This window comes from Onychomys torridus, chromosome 7 (genome assembly GCF_903995425.1).
Source record: "Onychomys torridus chromosome 7, mOncTor1.1, whole genome shotgun sequence".
NCBI lineage: Eukaryota > Metazoa > Chordata > Mammalia > Rodentia > Cricetidae > Onychomys > Onychomys torridus.
Window position 1 is genome coordinate 92105430 of NC_050449.1, and position 23144 is coordinate 92128573.

A 23144-nucleotide genomic window follows, 5' to 3' on the forward strand; every position below is an offset into this window, starting at 1 on the left:
ATTAGATGTGGGAAGCAAAGACCTGAGCATCATCACCCAATGGGACCACAGCTGCTTTGCAGATAAGAACAACACTGCAGATGTTTATTTCCACAGAGTAGAAGCTTTTACTCTTCACCCACACTTGCCTCATTTGGTGATTTGCAAACTGTAGGGAGCACTAGAGTACCATGAAGGCCTTGTTCAATACAGAGGACAGGGCTTCTACTCAGCAGGCAGTCTGGAGTGGGGCAGGATAATGGACATTTCCAATAAATAGCCTGCTGGTGCTGAAGCCACTGCTCTGGAGGACACGCTGAGAAGCATGTATCCAGGATCTTACCTCTGTTCTTCGGCCCAGGCCCAGGTCTCAGAACCGAACAAAAAGATGATTGTGTGAGCGTGGTCGGCTGCATCCTGCACTGAAAGCCCGTGTAGTTTCTTCCGCTCACTGTGAACTCACTCCTCTTTTTATGCTTAAACATTCACATAAGCGTAACAATGAGCTGTTTGGCGTGATGTTGGAGCCCCAAAAGCTGCAGAGAAAGAAAATCCTAGGAATGAGAGCTTCCCTCACACGCATAGAGTGCTCTATCCTTTATTCAGATGCTTGGATTCCCAGCTTGGATGGCAGATGGTGAGACTTCACTTATCTGCAAGACCATTGACTTGTTGTTGTTTTGGGTTTTTGTTTGTTTTTTGTTTTTGAGATAAGGTTTTACTGTGTAGCCCTTGCTGGCCTGGAACTCACTGTACAGGCCAGGCTGGCCTCTACACTCACAGGTATTCTGCATGCTTGTGCCTCCTGAGTGCTGGGATGAAAGGCATGCACCACCACAGCGGGCCATTGTCGACATTTTAAGAAAAACCCCAGAGTAAAACAACAAACCTGGGAGCCCATTTGTGCAATCTTCCTGTAATTGATGATACACTCCATGCCTATGGGAGGACACTTCTGAGATCATGCTGTTGATAGGCAGATTCTTGCAGTGGTTTGCAGCCGGGCCTTCCTCTAGCACAGTGGTGCTAATGCTCAACCTTCCTAATGCTGCGATCCTTTAATACAGTTCCCCATGTTGTGGTGACCCCAACAATGAAATTATTTTCATTGCTACTTCATAACTATAATTTTGCTACTGTTATGAATCATAATGTAAATGCCTATGTTTTCTGATGGTCTTAGGGAATCTCTGTGAAAGGGTCACTGAACCCCCAAAGGGGTTAAGACCCACAAGTTGAGAAGATATGGTGGAGCTTTGCCCACAGACAGTGAATCTGGGCTGAATTTCTTCTAGGGCAATGCTGCTCAAGTCATTGTGCACACGAAGCCCTGGGATCTTGTCTAAGACCTTGGGGTTGAGAACTGGAAGCAAGGAGCTGGGTGAAATAGTCAGGAGGGGAGTGGCCAGGGATCCCATTTTGAATAAAAGAACTGTTCCCCACAGAAGACAGAGGGCAGGCGGTATGCAGCTGAGGAAGTGGCTCTACAGGAGATGCCCCCATGGCCACCAGTGGGCTTTCCCCATACTTTAGGTTTGGCTAAACCAAGGCCGTGCTCTGGAAGCATTGAGTGTTTGGGTAAAGGACTGAGGAACCACAAAACTAGGCGTATTTGAGCGAGAGGAAATAAGACAGCATTTCTCTTTGTTTCTTTATTAATAAGTAGAGATACACAAAGACTTGATAAAAAGTTACATAAAAGGCTCAAGCATCATCAAGATGTCCAGGCATCAGCCTCATTTCACAACAATGGCTATCTGCTAATACTCAAAGGGCTCAGTGTTTCAAGTATCTGGCATTCTAGGTAAACCCCAGGCAGTGTGGAGTCTCCCCCCAGGTGTGCAGCTAAAGGAAGGGACCCCTCCGTGGCTCTGGACTTGGTGTAGCAGGTTTGGGGGCTCTGAGGTTAGAGCTGCATGGGTTAGTGGGTCACATCTCCTGGCAGGCTACACTAAGTCAATCCGGTACTCCCCACAGCGAGAGTCATGGGGAGGTGGCAAACTCCTAAGGGAAACATCCAGATGTCCCGAGTGGCAAAGTGCTTGTGAAGGAAGTAGCAGTGGCATAGCCCCATTCTGGAGGAGAGGAGATGGCCAGGGGGGAGAAAAGGAGTCTATAAGGAGGTGCCAGAGTAGTGGAGAAAATCGGAGCACACAATAGAGAGGCAGGGATGAGGGGATTCCAGGGAGTTGTACATCAGGGGATATGATGGGAACACAGGTTTCTGAAAAATCTAGAGGAAGCCTCAGAATGACAACTATAAACCCACCTCCGTTGTGGCCAACCAGGCTTCCAGGCTTTCCCTGTTGGCTGGTGATGGAAGTGCGCTGAGTTTACTTCACATGGCCTCTCTGGAAACTCTGTCAAAGGGCTCCTTTCTAATTCTGGAGTGTTACCTACCCATCTCACTTATGGGAGTATGGGATTCTGGGAAATGAAAGCTTCCCAGGAGCCCTGAATCAGAGACTGCAGAAAGCCAGATGCTAGCCAGTTTACAAAGTGGGCAGTTTAGCATGGATGCGCTGGGTGATGGGCCTGGAGGCTCTGCTTCTTTCCAGAGGGGCAGGAGCACTGGGAGCCTCCCCTCTAGTTACCTGTGTGACTCGGGGCTCTGGTCTAGGCGACTGCTCTGCTTCTGGTGAGAGGCCCTCTCAGCACAGTGGAGATGTAGCTCCAGAGAGGCAGGGGCGTGCTGGTGGCAGGTGGAAGGAGATTGGGGCTCTCTGGCAGTGGCTCTTCCGTCTCAGCGTCCTGTGCAGAGCACCCTGACCTCACTGCTGTCCTCGCTCCAGGTGGCAGCAGCCAGGGTGTGACTCAGGGCGCCTAAGGCTGGAACAAGCCTGGTCCTTCTAGTGTTGAAAAATTCATAAGTATTACAGGATCTGGGAAATGGTGAGATACCTCATTTGGAATGTTCTTTGGTATCCTTTTTAGGAACATAAAAAAGTGGTGTGGGCTGGCAGTTTGACTAGCAAGAAGTTTGACCTTTAGCTAGCAATCATTTCCTCCTGTAGCAGAACTGTCCCTTCGATGGGGCCTTCTGTGATGATGACCCTGTGTGTGAACAACTTAGGACTTCCCAGATTGGAAAGGAATCATGGGCTGGACATCCACTGGGTGCTCACTTCCCTTGGATTTCTTTCCATGAGTTTCATTCTCCAGAGTGGCCCAGCCACCTGGTGGGGATCCTCTGTTTTGCACAATGAGCTGGCAGATGAGCTCACTAGCTGCTCTGCCTCCTCTTCTGATCCTCCCACAGGGTGTACTTCATTCCTGCTGTCCCCTCTATCCAGTTCCCAGCTGGAAAAACCCAATCTTTACCCCACCAGCAGAACCAGAGAGGGAGGGGTGCATCGTGGTGGGGCGGGGGGGGGGGGGGAGGGATGTCCCTGCTGAAATAAGTGTATGGACCATGTCATCAGCTCAACTTTCCTTTCCCCTTTCATCTGAGATAGATGAGGGCAATGGAGGTGTGCACCAAAAGAGCCCTATGGCTGATGCCAAAAGGGGTTTACTCACTGGCTAGGCTTATAACGGTGGTGGTCAGCTGACTCAGATGGAAATGGTGCTTCAGTGATGATAGTATTGAGTGCTTTCAGTTAAGAGCAATCATAGAACAACAGCTTTCTGGATGGTGTCACATTCACCTCCTTGGACATATCCCTATATTTGTGTCAGAGGCACAGCAACACACAGATGTGAGCAAGCAGGAAGGGACGCATCTGAGAAGCCCAGGGCCCTGTCCACATCTGAACGCAGAATCTACTCACTGCCTAAAAAGTAAATGAACACTTTTGCAAAGCCAGCCACTTGCCTCACCCACTTTTGGGATAAGGGAATCCCCTCTAGGGGTAAAATGGTCCCAGCTAGCTCTCACTTCAGTGGCTGTGGGGGCGGGGGGGGGGTGGGGGTGGGGTGGGTAGCAGTGAGGGGATTTTCTTTTCTAATCTCTGCTTTTTCAACCACACCGAAGTCCTCCAGATAAATCCATCTTCCTCTCTCCAGTCTCTGGGGTCTGTTTGCTTCCTGGGTCGGGCTTCTGCCAAGGCCTCCGCTAACTTCCGCCATCCCCGTTGTTCATCCTGGATGGAGTTTGGCACTGCTAGGAACTCTCAGTTAAAAAGACAAGAGCACTGTTCCAGACGCTAGCCTAGAGGTCTGCTGAAGACTTCATCAGGCAGTGGGCACAGACCTCTTTAATAAAATAATCATTACTCAAATAATTTAAAAATCTACAAAAAGACATCAGAGCTCAGACACTGGGGACAGGGACAGGGAGGAAGCTTGTTCATGGCTTGTCTGGTACATTGTGTGTGGATAAACACTTCCACAGCAAACCAGCCCTATGTACTTAAACAACACACCCACCAAGAGGCTGGGACCTGGGCTTAATCAACACATGAAAGGCTTGGAAGCTGTGGCTTGTCTCCTGGGAGAGGTGGCAAAGCCAGACCCTGTCTGCTCCTGCCCATCCTCCCTTGCTCCCTTCCCGTGCCCAGAGCCAAGGGCTGTGGTTAGAAATGGTTCTCAGTGCAGTTAGGCAGTGGGCTGGTCCCGGGGGCTGGCAGTTCACGGTTGCTCTGCCCAGGGTCTCAGCAGTCACAAGATCACACACTGAAGTTTGTGGGTGCCAGTGGCCCGGTCGTCTCGCCATTTTGTTTTCTTTTTCTTCTTCTGGCTTTTCTCTGGAATCTGTTGCCTGTTGAACAGTGAGGGATGGAAAGACAGAGTCAGACTGAGCTTTTTCTTCTCCTCTGTCCCCTCGCTACGACGCCTGGGATGGAGGTGAAGAAGGCCTGCTCTGGACAGGCCTAGAGTGGAGGGGACTGCTGTCTTGGACACCCAAGGAGACCAGGCTGTGAAGCATCTCTTAGTGTAAGAAGACTGGAGAGAAAGGGAAGGGGAACCCAGAGTCACCTGACTAGACATCAGTGACACTGGGTGCTGACTAGGTTTAGTTAGATCGTAAGCACCATCGTGCTTTATAACGGAGTTGGCTTCTGTTTTTCTATTTTGCCTATCTTAGATAAACCAACTGGTCAACTGAGTACAAAAGCCTTATACATGGTTTCTGTGAACATTTCCTAGGTCTAGAGGGTGGGTACCTCTGGTACCACCAGTCCACAAGCAATACACGGCAGCTTGGTGAGCACTTCGCTTCCAGCACACCCGACTGCTAACACAAACACCAAGTCAGAGCTGCACGGAGGAGTAATGACGAGGTCAGGCTGTGCAGTGTGTGGGCCTACAGGCGGGGGTGTGCACACGGCAGGGAACCAAGAGGTGCTGACCAAGGGTCACCATTACAAGGTTAGGTCTGAGTCACAGCTGACCAACAGCCTCTGAGTCACCCACATAAGGTGCTGCAGATGGGGGTTTAACTGTTGGGAACAGGAAAGGTTTAGAATACTGACTAGATGGTGGCAGGGGACACAGCCAGGAGGCAACTTCGGCCATCGGACATAAAGTGAGTAAGGTTTTAAAGGAATATTCAGGAGTGTGTCTCAGGGCTGCTGGCACTTAAGACCCAGAGGCTATCAATCTGGGAACACACACACACACACACACACACACACACACACACACACACAGAGTTTCTGGAATTTGAGACCAGGAACCATAATTAGTTGTTTTGGGACACAGAAGGAGAGGCCTGGTCTTCACTGTGTGGGGTATGATTAAAGCTCAGGGTTCTGAGGGTACCAGACACCTGATCTCCATAGCATGCCTACAGCCTCCACACCACCACCCCATTATATCTTGGGGCAGTATAGAGGTGAAGGTAAAGGGCAGGGGGAAATGCAAAGAGGTACAAGAAATGGCAAACTATAGGCTTGGACCTGGCCAGGCTCCTGGCCCAGCATAGGAGCTGTGTTCCTCTTGTATCCAGTCACAATATGGCTTGTCCTTTCACCAGAGGCCACCAGGAAGGGGCACAGCTGTCAGAGAGGGTTCAGTGCTTACCTAATTACTCTAACGAGGTCATGGAAGGCTTTGTCCACATTGAGAGGCGGGTCCTTGGCACTGGTTTCTATATATGGGATCTGGAAGGCAAAATGCATCTTGGTCAACCTGGCACCATGATCCACAAAGCCCTGTTTGGACAGAACCCCAGAAGGCTCTAGGTCTTCTTTCCTTGTGAAGCTGGAGAGTGTCACTAATGGCTTTTCTAACTCCCTCATGTCTCTAGTCACAGAGACACTTAATAGCTACCTATCGACATAGGCTTTTTCCACTCAAGAACAAACTGTTTCGCTTCCCACACTGAGGCATACTGTGATCTTCTTTATTCCTCTTTTGGGGGTGACCTCTGACCTTTTCCCTGGGCTCCTGCAGTGTGAACTTCAGTGGGAAGGCTGAGGAGAAGTGTGCTGTGAAAAGGACTCTGGACCTGGGTCACCCTGGTCCCTTACCCGCAGCTCTCCAGCCCAGCCCCACTCGTGCTGGCTCTGTCTCTAAGCCTGGGGGCTCAGCAGCCATGTTTACCCAGGGATGCTGATGGGAACAGCCAGTGGGAGCTGTGGCTGCCACCTCATGGGCCACATCCATGCCATGCCTTGGACAGGCTGAGTGGAACAAAGGCTCTGGGAGGTTGGGGTACAATTCTGGGTCCTAGATAGGTACCCCGGGGAATCAGAAAGTGCTTGTCCCTCCACATACAAACATGTACTGGCCTCCTGGATGGGGAGGAAGTAAGCTGGCTGAGGTTAGACCAAAGGACTTTGCTACTTTCCATAACATTTATTTCTGCTGATCACAAACTTAGTGCCTTTTATTCTAATACATTGAAAGAAGCTAACTACAGTGAAGAAATTAAGTTATTGGTTCCTCAGTGCATGGGGAGAGCGGCAGAGCAAGCTGAGGGGTTCGAGCAGTTGGTGGGAAGCTCCATGAGTTACCATCGTGTGAGGTCAGATGTCCACACACTGCAGTGGCCCCAAGCACCAGGTCTTAGTGTGGTGCAGAGGCACACAAAGGGCCCCGCTCAGGCCTTCGACACTTTTATTTGAGCCTCTGATGACCCTCCACAGTGGGATGGCTATTTGGCTTCCCAGGGCTCCCTGTTCCTGACTTTGCTGAATTAACCCTCAGAGGAGACCGCCATCCTGTGGTGTGAGGCAGAGCTCAGGGTGACATGCTTGCAAGCAGTGACATTGCCAGGCCGGCAGAGAGTCAGCGAGAGCCTTCTACTTCCCGACTTGGCCTCCATGGGCAGCTGGGTGCTATGGCAGCTTTGCAGCTTCTTGTGAACTGGACGCCATGTCTAGTCATGGTGGGCATCCCGGATAAGGACCAGGTAGAACTCTACCTATGGATAAGGACACTGTGCAGCCCTGTATACATGCAGAAGGGAGGCAGGAAACCACCTCCAGCCAGAGCCCCTGGGCATCCCACACTCTTGGGAGTTCAGCAATCCTCAGCCTCTAGGGGTCTCAGAACACATGGACCCATCTTTCTTTCTCTCATTCCATACCCAGTCTGTGAGCAAATGCTGCTGGTTCTTAGAAGGGCAGCCAACTCTTGCCACCCTCACACCCTGCTCGGCCTCATGTGGGATGCCAGGGCAGCCCCTGCGTGATTCTGTTCTCCTTCTTTCCCAGTGGACTATTCTCAACATGTCACAGGAGAGAAGCTGCTTGGCCACATGTCGCACCTCTCTCCACCCAATGGCTTTCCTCCTCAGCCTCTGTAAGAACCACGACTCCTTCAGTCACTTCTCTGACTAGTCATCTCATCCACCTGCTTAGCCACAGCGGCTTGTTTGCTCAGGCTTTTGCACACATGATTTCCTTTGCTCGGATGTTCCTTTCTCAGCTATCTGTATGACTATCCCTTTGCCTCCCTCCTTAAGGCCTTGCTGAAATGGACCCATCCCACCCTCTTCCCAGTCCTGATCTCCCTTCCCTAGTTTTCTTGTTTCCAAAGGTTGTGTCAACTTCAGATGAACTAATTTTCTTTGCTTATTGCCTGTTTCCATCATAAAGGTAAGTACCGAAAAGCAGGACCTAGGATGATAGAATGAAGGGATAAATACAGAAGACACCCAATCAAAACTAGCTCCCAGCATGCCTTTCTCTACATGTAGTGTAGGCCAGTAGGCAGAGATGGGGCTACCTTGTGAGACTGTCTTTCCAGCTAGCAGGCAGGACCCGAGGACGCCAGTACACTATGTCAGTATTGGACTGGGGAACAGGGACCTGACCCAGAACTATCCAGAGAGCAAGCGGATAATGATGCCTATGGCTGTAAGGGTAGAGGTCTTGATACCCAGGCTCCCCCAGTACAGTCCTGGGCATGGGATGGGCTCAGCGAACAGATCGTAGCGATTCAGTGTCACCAAGTGCTGGCTTATGAGGCAGAAGAGCTGCCACCTCTGCACAGCCCCATGCTCAACACACATCCAGTGCCTCAAGCAGAGCAGGCCTCAGCCAGGAGTACACCCAGTACCACAGCTTCTGGGCTACTCCGAAGAAAGCTGTCCACCCTCCACCCCAGAGGCTCTTATGGCTGCAGAGGGTGCTTTCATTGGCCTACTGCTCATTTCAAATAACATCCCTTCACATCGCATCCTGTGGCCTCTCTGCTTCTGCTGAGCCTAGTTACACAGGAGGAGGCCTGAGTCCCATTTCCAAGGACCAGCACTGCAGGAGGGATGACATAGAGACTCTCACACACAGCCCTGAGGCCCCAACACACACACACACACACACACACACACACACACACACACACACACACACACTCATGCATGCACGCACACAGACATGTGAACACACACACCTACATTGTGTTTGGTCGCCATTTCTTTTCCTTGCTCCCTGGTGATTTTCCTCAGATGCATCAAATCCACCTTGTTGGCCACGAGGATCATTGGGAATGACTCCCTGGGAAGCAGGAGAACAATAGCCAAGTGAGATTCATCCTCCTGCACCACCAACTCAAGGTGATGCCAACCAGACCTTGTGCCATGTCACCCCCTCAGTGGGTCTCCTCTTTTCCAGAGGAGACCAGAGCTTGGGAAGGAGGAGCCTGGAGTCTGTTTCAAGGCTAGTGCTGAGGCTGGCCTGAGGCTGCGGGTGAGGGCCTGGCTTCCCGGACACACCTCCCTCTCCAGTGCTCTGACAGACAAATGCAGGGTTACTGCAGCCCTCAGCCAGGACACGGGAAGAGCACCAGGGAGAGTGGCTGGTACTGCACAAACGGCAGGCTGCAAAGTCAGAATGGCTCCCACAAGAGGAAGTGAGGGATAGAGAGGCATGCCCCATGAGCATCCCATTGGCATGTGAATCAAGCAAAACATCAGCCCCATGTCATTCTGGGCAATATTAGATATTTTCACATAAAAACAAAAACAAACAAACAAAAAAAACTGTAATTTGAAAACCCCTCTCTCCCCAAAATGCGACTTTTTATTTCTTTGACTAGCAAGTAAATTAAGATTTCCCCACCACTGGACCATTTCAGGTGCCTCTTTTGAGGTCCATATAGTCATGGGCTGAATGCACATCAATCCAGGGCTGTTTGCTCTGCGTGCATGTGTCCCTCTGGCAGGTGAAGTTACAAGTCCTTTCCTGTGGAATGGTCATTGACTAGATTTCTCCATCTTTATTGGGATTTCATCAAAGCTTGCTGTTTTCCTTCATTTCATGTTTCCTTCTGCATGGCTTCTTTGACTGGCAGTGTTAGATGGGCTTAAAACAGACACTGGATGATTTAATTATGTTATGGAGCGTGAAGAAAAAAGCCTTTAATGAGCAACTTGTAAATCGTGTAGTCAAATGCGATTTAACCCATTTCAGTGTGTTCTGGAGGAGAAATTCAGTTTTCTTTGCATATAATACAATTTGGTTAAATTGGAGTTGGAAAACAAAGATGTTACCAATGATTCCTTTATTGAGAGATAGTTTATGGAAATAGGAGGGCCATGGGACTTGGAGCCTTGGGAGCAGCTTAGCAACCAAGAATCAGGGGAGACCTTAGAGGAAATAATGGGGCAATCCTGTAGGGGGAGAGAGGGGAAGGGAGAGAGAGGAGGGAGGGAGGGAAGAAGAGGAGGAGGGGAGTAGAGAAGAGGACAGGGAGGGAGAGGGAGGATTGTGCTTTCAGAAGCCAGGAACAAGAGTAGAGAGGCCCGTCTGCTGCCCTCACCTGTCCTTGACGCGCAGAATGAGCTGGTGGAAACGGTCCACGTGCTCGAAGCTGGCCTTGTCAGTGACGGAGAACACGATGAGGAAGCCATCCCCAGTGCGCATGTACTGTTCCCGCATGGCACTGAACTCCTCCTGCCCAGCTGTGTCTAGAACTGGAGAGGAATTAGGTCACTCTGGGGCTGCCCTTGGTTCCACTGCAGCCACTGTAGACTGTAGAACCCCACCGCAGCTCAGCCTATTCTGTCCTCACAGGACTTCCAGCCACCTCCTTGGAGCCGCTTCAGTGTAAGGTTCTGTCTGGCTCATTTCAGCCTCTGCACTCACTGGACCACACTTCTACAGCCCAAGGATAAGAAAGTCAGAGATCAACTTTCACAAGTCCCTCTGGGGAACGCCAGAGCTGGGCTTGGATTCCTCATTCAGCCCTTACAAACTGGGGTTCTCTGGGGGTGTGCCTGACTCTCAGCACCTCTATTTCCTCCTTCACATATATAGAAACAGGGCCTCCACCTTGAAGCCCTCAGGTGGGGAGAACGCCAAAGATACCAGCCCAGTCAAGAGGGCCTGTCTGAGCCCTGTGTGGACAGACACCATGCAGGCCTTGAGAAAGGGACAGCCTCTGGGAATCAAGGTCCACATCCAAGGATGCAATGGCAGGGAGGGGTATCGGGGGCAGGAATCAGATGGAGCTGGGGAGCTCTGCCATCCTCACCACCCCCACTGCATGGACCCCTGATGCTTTCCTGACATACAGTGCTCCTGTCTAGCTGAGACCTAACCCCAAAAGTACCTGCATTGTATGTGAATAATTAAAGGAGTGAGTGTGAGGTCAGGCAATTTTGTCTATTAATTTAAGAACTATCTGAGCACCTACTATATGCCACGCAGGCTGTAGGACATTTGGTCACAGAGTAAATGGGGTCAAAATCCAGTAGTGATGCAGATAAAAAAATTGAATGGCTGATATAACTTTACCAGAGGTAAATACATAGTATAAGGGTCAGTCTAGTTAGCTGAAGGGTGGTTGCAGCCTTTGTTGTCATTCTGGATAGGTCAAGAAGCTACCTCCCAGTAGATGACCTTTGAGCAATGACTAAATCAGAGCCACATGACCCCAGGAGCAACATTCCAGCAGAGGAACTACCCAAAAAACTCAGAGGTAGAGGTGTGGCCAACAGTTGATGAGCTGGGGGTGAGGGGCAGATCTTGAGAGTCTGTTGCCCTATGCCCTTCCTCATCCTGAGCATGATGGGCCCAGTGGAGAATGTGGGCTAAGACACGATCCAGAGGACATTGGGAAGAGACTAGACCAATGCTAGGGGGTCAGGGGACAAGCCACCAGTGGAAGCTGGGAGCTTTAGGAAGCTTCTGGATAATCCAGGCAAGATGTGATGGACAGTGGCTGGACCACGGCTGGGAAGAGCAGTGACAAGATGCTGAATGAACACTTTCTAAGACACAGCTGCACTGAGGATGCTGCTGAGCCCTGAACTGAGCAACTGAAGACAGAGCTGGTGGGGCTCAGTTTCTCACACGACCTGCTAAGCCTGGCGGACACCATTCAACACCTTGAGTCAGATCCTGAGAAGAAAGAGGGGAGAGGTGCTCATGTAGAATCACCTGTGGACCGGTGACAAGAAAAGCCACAGAATGAGGAATCTGGGGACCCCAGGATTCCACTTCTCAGGTAGGCTGGATTCCTCCAGTTCTGCCTTTTGTCCTAAGTACAGCCTACTCTAACTGGCAATCAACAGTGCTATGATTTGGCTTATGTGCATGGGAAGAGATGTGAGAGTGAAAGGCCTGATGCTAACACTGTAGTTAATATATTCACAGACTTTAAGGTATATATTATCAAAAAAAACTAGAGGTCATTCAAAAATTAAAACTCAGCATGAATCTGAAAATAAAAGAGAATCCCCTGAAGCCAGACATGGGGACACACACTTGAAACGTGAATGCAGAAGGAACAGGAGTTCGTGGCCAGCCTAGGCTACATAGGGAGTTCAAGGTCAGCCTGGGCTACAAGACAGTCTATCTTCAAAACAACAATAATAACACAAAAAACCTCTGGAAAGAGAAATGCTCATATCTGACACTGCAGGAACATCCCCATGTTTTCTAGAGGAATTCTTGGAGAATATAAGTCACTGGAGTGAAGGCTAAATCTGTGCAAGAGAAAGTTGAGTGCATTATAAATGGCGGTAGGTAAGCAAACATTTGAATGAAGAAAACACTTGTTCTCAATGAGAAGACTGTGGGAGCCAGGCTTGATGGTCGGGTCTGTAGATGGAAGTTTTCCTGTGTCCTACTGATGTGGTCGGCAGGATAAACACACAGAGGCTTATATTAATTACAAACTGTTTGGTCTCTGGCTCAGGCTTACTGTTAGCTAGCTATTACATCTTAAATTAACCCATTTCTATTCATCTATGTATTGCCACATCTGTGGCTTTACCTGTGTTCTATTACATCCTGCTCCTGTGGCGGCTTGCAGTGTCTCCTCTGACTCTGCCTTCCTTCTCCCAGTCTCTCTGCTTGGATTTCCCGCCTGCCTCTAAGCTGCCTTGCCATAGGCCAAAGCAGCTTATTTATTAACCAATGGTAGTAACACATATTCACAGCATATAGAAAGACCATCCCATAGCATGGGTCTGTTCTCTCTGCTACTTATGAGGCTGAGGCGCTAGGATGGGAAATTTAAGGTGAACCCAGGCAACGTAGCAAGGCCCTGCCTCAAATAAATGGTAAAAAAGGGGGCTAGAATATATATAAAAAGTTGTTGGGAAGAGAAGGGAAATACTCATTTACCTTTTTAAAATTATTTTTATTATGAAGTGTGTGTGTGTGTGTGTGTGTGTGTGTGTGTGTGTGTGTGTGTGTGTATTGGTATGTTCACATGAGTGCAGTACCCAAAGGCCAGAAGTAGGCATCAGATCCCCTGGAGCTGAAGTTACAGGCTGTTGTGAACTCCCCAACATGAGTGTTGGGAACTCAACTCAGCTCCTGTGCAAGAACAGTACATGCTCTTAACCTCTGAGCCATCTCCCCAGCCCCTATAATTCTGGTCTTAATGTGTTGTCCTTATTCTGGCAATGGTTAAAGGAGACTTAACCCTGCCTGAAGTTTCCTTTGTTTGGGAAGAGGCTACAGATCCTGATTATATCATGATGCTGATAGAAAAATACACGAAGGCATAGTCTTTTGTCTATCCGATACCTCTGAGAAACAGAAGCAAAACCTCAGACTTCCTAGTCAATGGAAGAGCTAAATCGAGAATAAAGCATGGGGCAGCACACAGCCAAGACAAGCAAGATGGCAGAAATCAGCCTATCCAAGTGTCAGCGACATTCTTCACAGAACTAGAAAGGAATCCTAACACTCCCATGGGAGGCAGCTCTCAAAAGGAGAATAGGAAAGTGTATGTTATCGTTAACAAGAGGGAAATGAAAATCAGATGTTTACTGAGATCCTCTCTTACCCCAGTCAGAACGGCTGTCGCCAAGCAAAGGGCACCAAAGGCTGGCAAAGATGCCAGGAAACATGCACACTGCTGTTGGAATAGAAACAGGTGCTGTCACTAGGAAAATCCATGGAAATTGTTCAAAAGTCTAAGAATGGAGCTACTGCACGGCTCAGCTAAATCATTCCTGAGTACATACCTGACCGAGTCTAAACCACCCCCACAGCACTACTTAGGCATGAAGGGGGACAGAATGCTGTGTGTGCAGGAAAGTGGAAGTAGCAATCATCCCCCTAAGTGAAATAAGCCAGATTCAGAAAGATGGATCTATATGTGGAATCCATATTTTTAAAAAAGTCAGGGATGGTGTCACACTCAGGAAACAGGCAGGGAAACTCTGTGAGTTCGAGGCCAGCCTGGTCTATATGATACAGAGAGAGTGTGTGTGTGTGTGTGTGTGTGTGTGTGTGTGTGTGTGTGTGTGTGTGTAAAGGAGAAATTTGGAAGAGAAAAAAAGATAGGGGTGGGGGACAAGAGAGGATAAGGGGAGTAATTATATACATCTATGAAAGTGTCATAACAAGGCCCATTATTAACAACATATACTAATAACATTTAAATAATAATTATAGAAAATTATGGATGATCCAAGTACACAACCTGATATACCAGTAATTAAATGTAAAACTGAAGACATAAATGACTGAAAGTTATTCTTGGCCTGAGGAGACATGCATCCAGGCAGAGGAGGTGATGCTGAGCTGGGCAGCCTCTGCTTTGACACACACACCTGGAAACACCTGGGACAGACGCCAGCCGAGTCCTGAAGGCACCCAGCTTATGCCCTCAGGAAGGCAACTCTGCCTGCTTTCCCTCTGCTCAGGAAGGTAGGAGGCCTCTGGGGACAGAGAGTCTTACTCACTGTGGGGGAAGAGAGGTTCTGCCAGTGTGTGTGCTGATGCAGGCTGAGCGCGGAGGAGAGTCTAGAGATGGAAAACAGCAGAGCAGCAGGATCTGGGGAGGCTGCTCTAGGCGCTAGTCCCGCACGCACGCTAGCATTACACAAGTCTCAGGCGGGTGGGCAGCCAGCACTGAAGGGGGTCAGCCAGGGTCTCTGAGGCCTCCGTCCAGACTGCCCCCTTTCCTTCTTCCTCCTTTTCTTCTTCCTCATTCCCTGCTCTTCTTCCTCCTCCTCTTCCTCTTCTCTCCCTTCCTCTTGCCACCACCCCCCCTTTCTTCCTCCTCTTTATTCATCTAGATGTGGGTCAGAGTACCTGGATTCAGACTAGCTGTCCAGATTCCAAACACATGCTGAAGCTATGACTTCCAACATGGAAGCCTCTCCCCTCCTCACTGTTTGTCCCAGCTACCGTTGGCTCAGTGGCAGACCTCTGAGGAGGTCTCCTTCATGGGGGGGAGGGGGCGTCTCACCTCTGACCCCCATCTCTGAAGCCTTCCTCCAGTGTAGGCTCTCTGTTGTTCATCTCTGTGTCTCTTAACCTGGCTCAGCGCTACACTCTGTAGTGGAATAGCAGAGATCGAGAGCAGGCACTGTTCCCTCGGGTCTTCCCCAGACACAGCTCCAAAGAGGACTCAAAAAGGTGTGTTAAAGTACAAGGTGCACCCCCTGACTCAGGCAAGAAATGCCCTGACCTTGGTGAAATGGCCCTTTCAACTTATAGGAAAAGTGCTAAAACCTGACTTTCCAACTTTCACTGATGGAGGAAACAAGGGTTCCAGAACACAGAACAATAAAGACAGTGAGCTCTAGAGATGGCGTGTCTGCAGGACCCCATCCAGAGATTGCTGCCTTCCTGTACTCCCCATGCTTGCCTGCCCGGCAGAGGGAGGAGGATGAAGCCTGGTTTTCAGGCAAGTTAGGTAGGGAAGCCTGTGCCTCCCTCGCTCTAGGTCTGCATTAAACCATGTCATCTCACTGAGAGCGTTCAGTGACAGGCTCGCTCCTTCCTGTTGGAACTGAGCACACTCTCTGGGTTGGGTGTCTAATAGGGCAAGGCCCAGGGCCTGGCAGCAAGGCTGGATGCACGACCACGCACTGTCCCCAGAAAAGGGGATTTTATTTTTTTCAGTTGCAAAGCACTGGCAGGCTGTGAAAGCCAGGTCACCTGGGACGGCCTCCAGGGAAGGACCTCCAGCTGGCTCCCTGGCCGTGGGGGAGGATCCCCTTTGGCAGTCACAGGAGCTTCCTCAACAAGATGGCTAAGCAAGTAATATTCCACAGCCACTAGCCCTGGGGATACCTGTTCTTGACACTATTGCAGCCATGGTGCCTGGAGAGAGGGGACTGTGGGGAAGGTGTGTGTGCAGCCCGAGATCCCCTGGCTTGGTGTGCAAATTGTAGGTGTGAGTGCCCATTCTGGGAAGATGCTCCATGACTTTACAGAGTTCTCAGAGGAGCCAGGGATATTCCTACTCTGATGCTGCTCTCAGCGATGGGAATGTTACAGTTTGAATATAAAATATGCTGAAAGCTTGTCTCCAGCTGGTGGCTCTATTTTGGGAGGTGGTAAAAACATTCAGAGGTAGGGCCTAGGTGGAGAAAGTAGGCCACTGCAGACGGGCCTCTGAAAGGACTCTTGTCTCTGGCCCATCTCTCTCTGTCTCTCTCTGTCTCTGTCTCTCTGTCTCTCTGTCTCTCTGTCTCTCTCTCTCTCTCTCTCTCTCTCTCTCCCCTTCCTACTCTATATATTCCTGCTACTGTGACGTTCTGCCTTACCTGAGGCCCAGAGTGATGGAGCTGGTGGATGGCCGACCAAACCCTCTGCAACAGTGAGCAGAAATCAATCTTTCTTCCTTTTCAACTGTTCTCTCGGGTATCTGTCAGTGACGAAAAGACTGGCAGACACAGAGAAGACATTGCAGAGGGCACCAAGAGGTCTCAGTGGCATAGTCAGAGCTCAAGAGCATCATGGGAACAGAACAGAGCCTGGGAGCGGCCCTCGTCATTGTGAAGAAAGGAGAGACACAATGCTGACCCACAACCCCGATTCCATCTCACAGCCACTCTGGGAGGCCAGCCATTCAGAGGTTAAGAAACTGAGGTAAGCTGAGGTGGGAAAGCTTCAGGCTGGTGTGCTAATGAGCCACGGAGTAGGTCTGAAGTCATCCTTGGTGGAGATCTTTCTGTTCCTTACGACTACCTGCCTCTGAGTGAGAAGTTAACAGCAGCATGGCCAAAGCCTGATAACAGGCAAGCAGAAAAGGAAGGCTAAAGACAGATGCCTGAGGCTAGCATCATGGAAGGCTCGAGGCTCTACTTCCTATACCCACTCCCAATAGGCTCCATCACATTCCCCCCAAAGTCTACACCTGCCCCTGGGCAGACACGCAGACCTGGGAAGAGGACGCGCTGGCAGTTCCCTTTTTAATAGAGTCCCGAGCACTAAGGAGTTTAAACACACCCGTCACCAACTATTGTAACCACTAACTTCCTTTATTCTCACCTCCACTCTTGTCTCAGAAACGAAGCCTACTCAGAGTAAATTTCACAATTCCCCCAAAACATCTCACCTCAAGTCTGTGGACCCATCATGCATTGCTGGTGGAATGTAATGTTAAACACATGACCCCAAGCAGTGCACCTAAGAGAACTGAAAATGTTAAGTCCAAGCAAAAGCATGCAGCTGAGTGTTCCCAGCGACACCATCCATCCAAGAGCCAAGAAGTGAGGACAACCCCAGGAACCAATGAAAGATTGTGTAAAGCTGTGTGTCTGTACACCAGCATGTCACCCACACATGAAAGAGAAGAATCTAAATGCCTACTGCAACTCACTGAGCCTTCCAAGCACTGAAGCCATTCACGAATGACTCACGCTGTACAATTCCAAGCATATGAGATGTGAGAGCACATAAATAGACGAGGACAGAGAGTAGACTGGAGAGTTTGAGGTCTGGGGATGAGGAGTGGCCGCTCATGTATGAGTGTTTGTTGGGAGATGGAATCAATGGCTGTAATTCTAGTGATTAATAATTTGTGAATCAATTGGTGGTTTATGGGCAGACACAACTTTGATAGGTTTGCTAAAAAACACAATTTTCCCCTATATCTTTTTCCCCTTTGTGTGTGTGTGTGTGTGTTTTCCTTTTCTTTCTTTCTTTCTTTCTTTCTTTCTTTCTTTCTTTCTTTCTTCCTTCCTTCCTTCCTTCCTTCCTTCCTTCCTTCCTTTCCTTCCTTTCCTTTCCTTCCTTTCCTTCCTTCCTTCCTTCCTTCCTTCCTTCCTTCCTTCCTTCCTTCCTTTCTTTCTTTCTTTTTTTCCTGGAGCTGAGGACCGAACCCAGGGCCTTGTGCTTGCTAGGCAAGCGCTCTACCACTGAGCTAAATACCCAACCCTTCTTTCGTTTTTTTTGAGACAAGGTTTTTCGGTCTAACAGCCCTGGCTGTCCTGGAACTCATTTTGTAGAGCAGGTTGGTCTTGAACTCACAGAGACCCACCTACCTCTGCCTCCCAAGTGCTGGGATTAAATTTGTATACCAACATGACCAGCTGTGGATTATACCTTAATGAAAAATATATGAGAAAAAAATCAGCCTCCCTCCCCTTCTCTGAAACCCATGCTCCACTCCTCCTCCCTGATGGTGGATACCTGTCTATATGTCTAAGTCTATCACTTCCTCTAGGCAACACCTTGATTCTGCTCTTTCCAGGAAAGGCAGCTCATATTTGACAAGTCCAAAGTTAGTCTCTTGAGTCCCAGTCCCAGTCCCACTCCATAATTTATTTTCTCTTCCCCCACCCCATGCCTATTCTCCATCCACAAGCCAGTGGTTCTTCCTCAAACTATAACTGGAATCTACCCCTTCTTGTTCCTCCCCCACAGTCCCAGGCCACCACCTCATTGTGCCCCGTTTTATTCCTCTACACCTGAGCCAGAGCAAGCCTGAAACCATCAGTCAAATGTCACCTCCTCCACTCACCTACGACTCTCCTTTTTATTAGCTGTGCAGAGCACCTGCGTCTACTGCAAGGTGAGTTCATCTCACCCTTTAGCTCCCTGCATCCCACCTGACCTGGCAGAGCTGTCAAGGACGAGCAGGAACAATCTTTGCAAGGCCCTTAGCCTGGCTTGTAGCCGGCAAGGAAAGTCTGGTTAGTAGCCTCTGCTAGCACAGCCCTAAGAGCCAATCACCAGCAAGGAAGGATTTGGCCATGTGAGAGCTCTCTACCCGCAAACCCTGCCCCAGAACTCTGGACATCTGGGAGCTTCAGGCCATTGGAAACATTTGTGCAGGGATGGCTCACAGAGCCAGGAGAAAGGGTCGTGTACAGACCTGCAAGGCTGGATTCATCACCTGAGGCCAAGGGCCACATTTGCTCCCACAGGGAAAGGGGGAAATTCCCCAAGTCATTGTCTTTGGGAAAGAGGGCAAAGGGTAAAGATAGGCTGGCTCTGGCTGTACTCGGTTTTTGGTCAGAGAGCATTTGTGGTGCCCACTCTACTGCTGGCCATGGGTGGCGAGCATAAATCACCACTGGACTGAAGTCCTAGCCCAGAAAAAGCTCTTGATAAGCATTCCAGTTCCTTCCTGCCCTTCCCATGTCCTCCTCTATTCCTGCTCTCCAGAGAGAATGTGGATTCAAATGTTCAGGGAAAAGCAAGGTCCAGGCCCCCAGAGAAGACAACAGAACTTGTGTCTAGTTTTGGGGCTGAAGCCAGTATGGAAACGTCCTGGCTTCTGAGGGTGCCAGAGGACAGCCAGCCAGGCCCTCACTCTTCACAAAGACAGCAAAGAACAGCAGGTTGTGTGCCTGAGAGCTCCTGGGCAGGAAGGGGTCTGGAGACCAGCTCTTCACTGCTTTGTGGCCTGGAAGCTCCAGAGGCCAGCAGGGAAGAGAGTGAGTTTAGAGCCTCGTGGGGATGGAAGCCAAGGAACACTTGCTTGTCTTGTAAGTGGACAGAGGTGTGTGTCCACAGCTATTCTGCACACTCAAAGCTCCTGCCAAAGCAGGAGTCAACGTGAGAGGGTGGAGAAGATGCCTGGCAGGGCCAGGAGGCTGTGGCCTGGCTCTGCCATGAGCTAGGTATGGTTCCAAGCAAGTCCCTTCCCTACCTGCATTGGGAGTAACATAGGGGTGGACGTGATGGGCTCAGCAGCCTCCAGGCTCTAACCCAGCAGAACCAACAGGGACACAGCAGTGCTGAGACAAAGAACTGAACAGAGGGACCCAAAGAGAATTACAGACCATTCCTAACAGTCAAAAGAGGGCTTCCAAGGCCCAAGTGTTTATTGTCAGAGGGAATGACACCAGAAAGTGGCACACAATGCAGTGAGGCATCAGTCAGCTTTGAAAAGGAAGGAAAGCCAATGCTAAGTAAAAGGAGTCAGCCATGAAAGGACAGGCATACAATCCCACCGATCCTTAGCATGTAATGAGGCATGCAGGCTTGCCATATTCAGAGACAGGAAGTAGAATGGTGAATGTCATGGACAGGGTGAAACAGAAGTCAGTGTGTAAAGAGTGTCTGTGGGGAGAGATGAAAAGTTCTGGAAATAGATGGTGAGGATGGCTACAGAGCAAGGATAATGAATTGAATAGCACACACCTGCACATTTAAATGTAGTTCCAATAGTAGATTCTATTATATATATCTAGAGAGAGAGAGAGAGAGGTCAACAGAAAATCTCAAACGTACAACTCCAAGACTTTGCCTAAGGTTCTCTTCATAAACAGAACTGGAATGAAGTGAGCCACACAGGTACGAGCCATGGTAAGGAAGGGACCAAAGGCAGAGACCAGAAGAGAAGCCAGCCAGCCAGGAGGAAGCAATGAAGAGAAGCCTGCAGTCGAAGGGTGGACAGACTGTGCAGAGGGGATGTCCCCAGTCCTAACCATGGGGTGTGAGATGAGGGTCTCAAGCCCTCGTGGGAAAGAATTCAGAGCCAGTTTGCTCTAAAGCCCAGGGGTTCACAGACTTGGGATAAACTGACTTCTCTTTCCATTCTCCAGGTTCTGGGAGAACACTGAGAGTGTGGCTCCTTGAAATAAAACAAATAGGTTTGTCAGATAGCAAGAAGCCTGTGGACCTCCATGGAGCAGACCCTCAGAGGGCTCCTCCTGAGTGTGCCTGCATATGTGATCATAGACGTTGGAGGCTGAGCATAGGAAGACGGGCCAAGGGTGGGATGGAATCCTGACAACCAGCCATGTGCCTTCTCCCTGGGGGTTCAACTCCTATTACCAAGAGACACCAGAACTGGCTGTCACATTGGAGAAGATTCTCCTGCCCAACAGATGATGCAGCCTGTGGTGGTCACTGGGTATTTGAGCCAGTGCTGAATGTCAGAAGGTCAATGCATCAACTGCTGAGTGTCAGTCACTAGCACTGTGACCAAGTCCCTGAGAAAACCAACTCAAGAAAGGATTTATTCAGAGATTTTTAGTTCACCGTCCTTGGTTCTGTTGATCATGGGCCTATGCTGAAACCAAATATCACGGTGGTAGGAATATGTGGAGGGCAAAGCTGTTTGTCTCCTGGTGGACAGGAAGCAAAGAGCAACGGGGGTGGGGGCTGGAGACTACGCAGAACTTTCAAAGACACACCTCCAGTGACCTGCTTCCAACAAGCAGCTCTCACCTCCAAAAATATTGTTACGAGCTGGTGACCAAGCATTCAACACATGAGCCCATGGGAAACATTCTGTATTCAAACAATAACACTAACCCTATTCCCACCTGCAACAGCAGCTACCATGACAGTGTTTATAAGAATTAAAGAGTGTGTCCATGGATTTTCCCGAAGTAATGTTCAATGACATCCTCACTGTTGTGATGGTTCCCCCCCTCCTCCACTCCCTCCACATACACACACTCACTACCATCACTGTTCTCATTGCCATGCTTTTGCCCTTTCTCAGTCTAGAACAGGAGAAATCAGAATCCAAAGCACTTTGATATTGGCTGGGTATGGAGTAATTGAAGGCATCTACCCCCAGGCTTGACACATCTCTAGATGGTAGCCAGCAGGGAAGCAGGACCTCAGGGTGCTGGTTGCCCAGGTAAAGCCTTGGCCCTACCAGGTTTGCAAACCTCCCGAAAACAGACTGGCTCCAGAAAGGTTCAGTGTTACGCCCAGGCCTAAATATAACAGGCCTCTGATTAAGGTTCTCTATATAAGGGGGTCATCCTCCCTCCCCCACAGCCCAGAACTGAGGACCGAACCCAGGGCCTTGTGCTTGCTAGGCAAGTGCTCTACCACTGAGCTAAATCCCCAACCCAGGGGGTCATCCTTTTAAAAGCCATACTCAGCTGAAATGTTTTAAGCCCTTTTTTCAGTGGGAGATCTTATGCTGCAGAATGTGGGCATCTAGTATCTATTCTCAGGGAAGGCCTAGGTAGGTAATGCCATACGTCAAGTGTGCTGTCTTGTTTTATGTCAACTTGACATGAGCTGGAGTCATCAGAGAGGAGGGAGCCTCAGCTGAGAAAATGTCTCAAGACTAGACTATAGGCAATTCTCTAATTAGTGATTATGGAGGGCCCAGCCCATTCCATTATGGGTGGTGCCATCCCTGAGCTAGTGGTCCTGGCTTCTATAAAAAAGGCTGAGCAAGTATGGGGAGCAAGTCAGTAAGCAGCACCCCTCCATGGCCTCTGCATCAGCTCAAGCCTCCAGGTTCCTACCCCAATTGACTGTTCCTGTCCTGATGTCCTTTGATGATGGACTGTGACGTGGAACTTTAAGCCAAATAAACCCTTTCTTCCCCAGCTTGATATGGTCATGATGTTTCATCACAGCAATAGAAACCCTAAAACACTAAGTCAGGCCTGGTTTCACTGATCCAAGCTTCTAAAGTAATGCCGCAGCCATGTTTCCCCTGTCTCTGCTGCTAAGAAATGTTATCACAAAATCTAAAAGCACTCTGGAAAACACTTCTTCCCCCTCAGAAGCAAATGTCCAAAGTTACTTAGAAAAACATTAAAGACGCTTACTTGGCAATAAAAAGAAATAGCATTGACTAAGCTTGTACAAAGCAGTGTTCTTCTCTGTATGTATTATGCAATATTTCTCTGAATGTTTTCTATGGAACACAGCCCAAAATGAAGTGCCAAAAACTGGTTCTTTTGGGAAATCCTAACAGTATACTCTACTAATGTACTCCTAATATACACTTGTACAGTAAAGGGTTTTATAAGACCTGCAGTATAGAAACTTATTTCTACTTATTTAATTCAGTCTATCCTAAGGTATGATATATAATCCAATAGATAATGCCTGCAATTATTTTAGAAGGTGAAAACTGGGTGCGATGGTATGTACCTTTCACCCCAGCACTCTGAAGACAGAGGCAAGCAGACCTCTGTGAGTTCAAGGTCAGCTTGACCTACATAGTAAGTTCTAGGCTAGTCAAAGCTACACAGGGAGACCTCATATAAAAGAGAGAGAGAGACACAGAGAGAGAGACAGAGAGAGAGAGACAGAGAGAGAGACAGAGAGAGACAGAGAGACTGAGAGACAGAGACAGAGAGAAGGGGAGAGAGACAGAGAGAGAGAGAGAGAGAGAGAGAGAGAGAGAGAAGAAAAGCAGAA

The 23144-nt window shown here is 49.3% G+C and overlaps 1 protein-coding gene across 3 annotated transcripts in view; it reads right to left on the minus strand.

Moving 5' to 3' along the window:
• Window positions 1-1616: 1616 nt before the first annotated feature.
• Mras (muscle RAS oncogene homolog) overlaps window positions 1617-23144 on the minus strand; it is a 54065-nt gene continuing 32537 nt past the window's right edge. For 2 of the 3 annotated variants that reach the window (XM_036192888.1, XM_036192886.1), the window contains exons 3-6: window positions 10129-10282; window positions 8765-8864; window positions 5944-6023; window positions 1617-4678 (exon numbers count right to left, since the gene is read on the minus strand). In XM_036192888.1, coding sequence (XP_036048781.1) covers window positions 4579-4678; window positions 5944-6023; window positions 8765-8864; window positions 10129-10282 — 434 coding nt within the window. In that variant the 3' untranslated portion in view covers window positions 1617-4578. Of the gene's footprint in view, window positions 4679-5943; window positions 6024-8760; window positions 8865-10128; window positions 10283-23144 lie in introns of all 3 variants that reach the window. The other variant, XM_036192889.1, reaches the window with a different exon arrangement.